Raw genomic sequence first — 5,894 nt, 5'->3', positions numbered from 1 at the left:
ACAAATTGTGCACAACAGGGTGAATAGTGCCAGTGAGAAGCAAATTAGGTTTATGTAATAAAATAAAAATACTGACTTTTGTATTCTATTAATATGTATATTTTAATATCTTTATAATAATAAATTAATGTATTATTTTCCTACCCTTACTAAAGAAAATGACATTAAAATCTTATTTTGTAGATGGAAAATATTGATTCAGAATTATAAAACTTCTTAAAAATTGTTTAATCTGTTATAATTTAAATTCTCAGGAAAGCTGTAAGGTGTTTTAATAGCTTCAAAACTTGTGCTTAACTTTCTTTATTTGAATTTAATTTTTTGCAAATGCTTCATTAATGACTTTTAAAATTAATCCTAAGAAATAGGCAGAACTAACGCTATTAACAGAGTTAAAGCCTTCATCGAATTTTAGGCCTGAATGAGGTTCAAATAACTGTAATAGACTTGAGAGATTGCTGGATGACCTTGGCCAACTTAACTGGAAGACTGGCCACTTTTGATGAGAGGCTCTGTGGGACTGTGGCTAAACCTTTCTCCTTTTTACTTGTAAATTATGAATGGGCTGGATGAGTCACAACTTAAGGATTCTTCTGAAATTAGAATGCAAATGTATGAAAATTTCAGTTAAGAGTTGAGTTCTCTACAGTAGCATAGAATTCCTTTTAATTATGTAAAACTACTCAGAAAGAGAGATGAGAATTCTGGTGTTTCCATGATCTTTGTTCTTCATTCATTCTGGATGAAGACTGTCTTTCATCTGGAATAAACTTTTCTTTCAGCTTAGTTAGGAAAAAAAAAAAAAAAAGCTTTGTCTCTCAACGAAATAATGACACCATTGCTTCCTCAACAAGACACTTTGAAATGTAGTCTTTATACAAAGGCATAGGGAGAAGGATGTGGGTAGAAATGCCTGATCTCATGACAGGCTCATAACAGATGGAATGACCTCATGTTATTCTCCACCATGCTTTGCGCAAGCATAAAATTCCTCCTCACTTAAAAATGTAGCCTTCTAGGTACCACTTTGTAGCTATCACTACTCACCAAAACAGAAAAGCATCCAACACCTTGAACTTCGTGGTGCTTAGTTTAGATACTGCGAGGAGAAAATGTTCTCTTTATATAACGCACCCAGCCTGTTTTCATCTATTATACTATATCAAAGGTATTAAGACCCTAGGATATAACCAGTTATGTATAGTCCTGTTCATCTGCCACTAAAGCCCATGTATCATATGAATCTCTAGTATATATTAGAGTCACTGTTTCCCTAGAAATCTTAGGGATCTCCTGTAATGTTTTGAAGATAATGGAATATTTTTGCAAACATTTGCTTTATAATTATTTTTCTGTCACTTTCACTTCATATTGTTTATAAAATGTCTCTAATCCTGAGCTATGAACTCACATGCAAGCTTTATTAGAAAGTAATTCTTGACATTAGCCTCTAAAATGACTGCCAGTCAGTGTATGTTCAAAATACATTTATATCACTTTTTATTAGCTTTAGCTTTCTTTTCTGGAGCCTTCCTAATTATAATTGCTTATTCAATGTCCATCTGCTTACTTTGACTTAAACTTAGAGAATAAAGAAAAATCTTGATCTTGTTTATTCTATTTCATCTGAAGTTATCACAAAACATACAAAACATCTGTCAAGTGAATTAATTAACATGGGGATGATAATTCATATAATTTACTTTTCCTTACAGTTGTTCCTTTTACTATTTTTATCACTACTACTTTTTTATCTGTGTGTTCTTTACTGAATATGGAAATGAGTAGAATCACTGGTTCAGGAAATTCCTCCTCTATTTTTAGATGGTAAGAAGCATATATATTTAATTCTCTATTTCAATAAAATAATCATATGGTCTCATGAAATGATTAAATCATGAGTTAAATTTATTCAATTTTCATTAGCTAATCTGACCTTCAGAGTAAATCTTGAATCATCCTCTTTGCATTTACTAATATTTAAATTTCTGGATGTTTATGAACACCAACAATCTCTGATACTGGTTAGTTTATTTATTTACTTTTTTGGCCCAGACAGTTTCATTTTTCTGATAATTCTCAATAGACATGCACATGTGTATAAAAGGAAATGATTTTTACATAGATAAATATGATGGGAAATTAATACATGATTTATACTAGAAAGAATAAGAAATTGGTGGTGGGCACATTATTGATTATGTGAACACTCTTACTTTATAAAGTAATTAAACCCATAAATTACACCACCAGATAGAGACACAAGTGGGAATAAGACTGGCATGCAAGCAATTATTCATCCTGTAAATCTACAATCACAGCCTTCCTCGTGCCTTCCTTCAGTGTATTCCTGTGCTTGTCTATGGAAGTAGGATGCGGACAGTATATTTAGTGGGTTAACAACAAAAATAGTTTCTGTGTTTCTACATGAGAAATCAATGTTTTAAATGGAATTAGCAGGGCAAGCAGCATGGTGCTGCCACGGTAGGTAACTTCAACACTAAAGCTTAGCATTTCTACACCCTAAGTTCAAACATCTGAGAAAATTTGTATTCTTTGTCTCTGTGCTGCGGTGTCCAACATCAAAGATCTGATCCCCATGTGGCTCAATTAGCTATGTACTTTTTTTTTTTTTAATAGCTCCTGGTGGTTCGTTTTGTTCTTTTTACATTGATATCTTTATAGGGACATTAGAAATTCCTTTGTTGGAAGAACATTTTGATTTCTCAAGAAAACTTTGTTTAGAGTGTACTTCTATTTTATATTTCAAACCCTTAAAACTGTTATCATACAATAAATAAAGGGATTTTTTTCCTGTTTCAGAATATTTTTATTTTTATTATTAGTTACATTTTATTAACTCTGTATCCCAGCTGTATCCCGCTCCCTCATTCCCTCTCAACACCACCCTCCGTCCTTCATATCCTTCCTGTCCCTTTCCAAGGAGAGGACCTCCTCTCCTTTCATCTGACCTTGTTTTATCAGGTATCTTCAGAACTGGCTGCAAAGTCCTCCTCTGTGGCCTAGCAAGGCTGCTACTCCCTTGATTTTAAGCACATTAAATATTAAGCCATATTATAGTATGTGAAGTTAAGGACTTAAATTGAAGACATATTTTTAATTGGTACCAATATATTTTATAAGATATATTGTCTAATAGAATGATAATAATAATAATAAAAATAATAATAATTTCATTCTCAGATTTGCAAATCATAATTGGATGCCTTACTTCTTTGTGAAAATATATTGCTTTAAAATGAAATGACCATCAATAATGGACTTTTATATAAATTTATTTGTAACATTTAATAGGTGTAGAGCTTTAATGCTGCTTCAAAATTTCTTGTAAATTTTGAGTTAAAGAAAGTATTTTTAATTGGGCTATTGCATAAGTGAGCACTAAAGAGAGTTAAATAAAATGCTATAAGGTGCAAATATCCCATTTCATTAGTGAATGAAAAACAAAAGAAATGAAAAGCTGAGGGAGGGAGGGTGGGATTGGGAGGGAATAAGGGAGGGGGATACAGCTGGGATACAGAGTTAATAAAATGTAACTAATAATAACAACAACAACAACAACAACAATAATAATAATAAAAGAAAAGGAAAGGACAGGGCATGACTGTTCCTTGGTATGGTGAGGAAAAACCTTATTATAGATAAAAGTGACAGCAGAGGCAGATGCAGGGACTTCTGGGAGAGTCTAGAGTGGTCTTGACCAGCCTGAACTGGGTCACATGGGAGACAGGAGAGAGAGGAACCATGTGTCGAAGCCAGAATCCAAGGATACAAAAAGGGTGGGTAACCAGGAAGTCTGGTTTATATAGGAAGCAGCCTCTGAAGGAAGGGTATCCCAGTCTCTGGGCTGGAGAGGTGTGAGTAGAAGGCAGAATATGCCAGCCATACTTTGTAACATGCACGAACTGAGAGATACTAGGGGAACCTCTGGCCAGCTCTGCTCTGATACATTAAACAGCACCTCAGCACTTTTCCTGGGTTTGACATTTGACAGTTAGACATCTGTTAACACTCATCTTGACTGATGCATACATTATCTTCCTCAATCAAGATGAATAATATTTCTTAATCTTATAACTTTAAGATATAATAATTCATTATTATAATGAATTACATAGATTTTTTTTAAAGAAATTACATAGACCTGAAGATAATCTTTGTTCCTTTTTTAAAGCCTTCTGAATTTTCTTTATACTCCAGGTGTTCTGTAGTTCTTTAAAAATGTCAACAAGAATAATATTAAATATAGTGAAAAAGGCAAATTTCAGTACAGACATTTCCACATCAATTGAACTACCTCGTATATAATGTAGTAAAGTAAGACTACTTAATTGCTATATTCTCTTATAAAGTTAAAGAGACTGGCTATAAAAAATTACATGTAATCAATACAAATGCAACTATAAAAGTATCCACATATGGTTCTTGCAATTTAATTTTCTCTACATAATTGCTACTGATAGGGGTTTGTATACAGAATATACAAATAAATGAATACTTCGATGTTTCATTTTATTTGATTTTAATCAAGGATATAATTTCTCATGCCAGCATGTTTCAATAAATTCATTTATCTTTAAGAAAGTAAGGTAATAGTTACTTTTGTAATTTGACATTTATAGATATATATTTACTCTTTCACAAGAAGCTCATTTTGGAATCATCTTTGAACATTTAAAAAAATAAATTAGTAAAACAGTAGTCCTAAAAGAAATTTTTGTGAGTCATCATTTCCAACATAAATTTGTACTGAGAAATCATATTGCTCACTACTTCAATTTGTGCAATGTTTTATCCAACAAATATATGTTAAAAAAATCTAGTAATTAATTATAAGCATATATGATTTTGAGAAAATGTGATATAGAACTGTTATCTAATTTATGTACTCAAATTTAGATTAGTTTGATTTTAATCTCTTCCCTGAAAAGACAGCATGCTTTTGCTGTCAAAATTCTATTATCTGCTTAAGTGCTTTTTATACATTGCACATAAATTATCATTATTATTCTGTTAATGTTATTTTTATAAAAGGGCCTTATGATGCTCAGGTTAGTATCAAACACTCTATGTAGACCAAGACATTACTGAACTCCTGCCTCTATCTTCCAAGTCCACTTGCCCGCTGCAGTCTCTTCCACCTTCATGATCTGGATGGAGTGCGCGCGGGCACGGTGCTGGGCACCCATTTCACGGTAGCACTGGGTGACCGCACCAGCGGTGGTCAGGTCCCGGTACTCTTGGTACATGTTGTGTGTACCGCTGTGGGAGTCGTAGCGCAGCCAGTTGCTGAAGTTCTTCACCCGCAGCGGCGACTTCTCAAACACCTGCCCGCAGTACACAATCTCCCCGGATGATTTCTTCATCTTCTTCAGCTGCGACACCAAGTACCAGAACCGGGACTTGGCCACCACATGGTTGGGTGCGAAGATGCGCATTCGGTACAGGGGTGGTGTGTGGCACTTCTGGGTGGGCAGGCAGCGCCCCACCACTTTATACTCCCGAAGCGTTCCCAACGCCTTCTGGCGGTCCATCCAACTCTGCCACTCCCAAAAGCAGGGCATGTCTTATCTATGGCTCATTCTGTGAAATCTTTCTCTAATTTGTCACTTTGTCTGCCCCTCAATTAGACGTCACTTTTAAACAAGACAGTTTCCTTCTATAAACTAAATTTACCTTTATTTTTTGAGATTAAAGGTGTGTACTAAGGGTGTGTCTATTTTCCAGCCAGATCGTACTATAATCCTGAGAGTGTCTGCAATCTAGCTGTATCACACACACCTAGAAGGTGTTTGGATGTTTTCTCTTGCCAGAGGAACCATGTTACTCATTAAAATTCTTCTATAGGTATACCTTTAAAACATTTCCTGTGA

The 5,894-nt window shown here is 34.2% G+C and overlaps 1 protein-coding gene across 1 annotated transcript; it reads right to left on the bottom strand.

Annotated features, from left to right (window-relative positions):
- Positions 1–5,105: 5,105 nt before the first annotated feature.
- Positions 5,106–5,555, bottom strand: LOC129678927 (60S ribosomal protein L18a-like). The gene has a single exon (XM_055609872.1). It carries the CDS (start codon positions 5,553–5,555, stop codon positions 5,106–5,108), a length of 450 nt encoding a protein of 149 aa, XP_055465847.1.
- Positions 5,556–5,894: the final 339 nt, after the last annotated feature.

This window comes from Psammomys obesus, unplaced genomic scaffold, assembly GCF_907164565.1.
Source record: "Psammomys obesus unplaced genomic scaffold, mPsaObe1.curated_primary_1811, whole genome shotgun sequence".
Taxonomy (NCBI): Eukaryota; Metazoa; Chordata; class Mammalia; order Rodentia; family Muridae; genus Psammomys; species Psammomys obesus.
Note: the sequence above shows the minus strand (reverse complement) of the source record. Positions and strands in the feature narration are given on the sequence as shown.

Coding starts and splice junctions, on each gene's coding strand:
- LOC129678927 (XM_055609872.1), bottom strand. CDS start 5,555: ATGGACCGCCAGAAGGCGTTGGGAACGCTTCGGGAGTATAAAGTGGTG.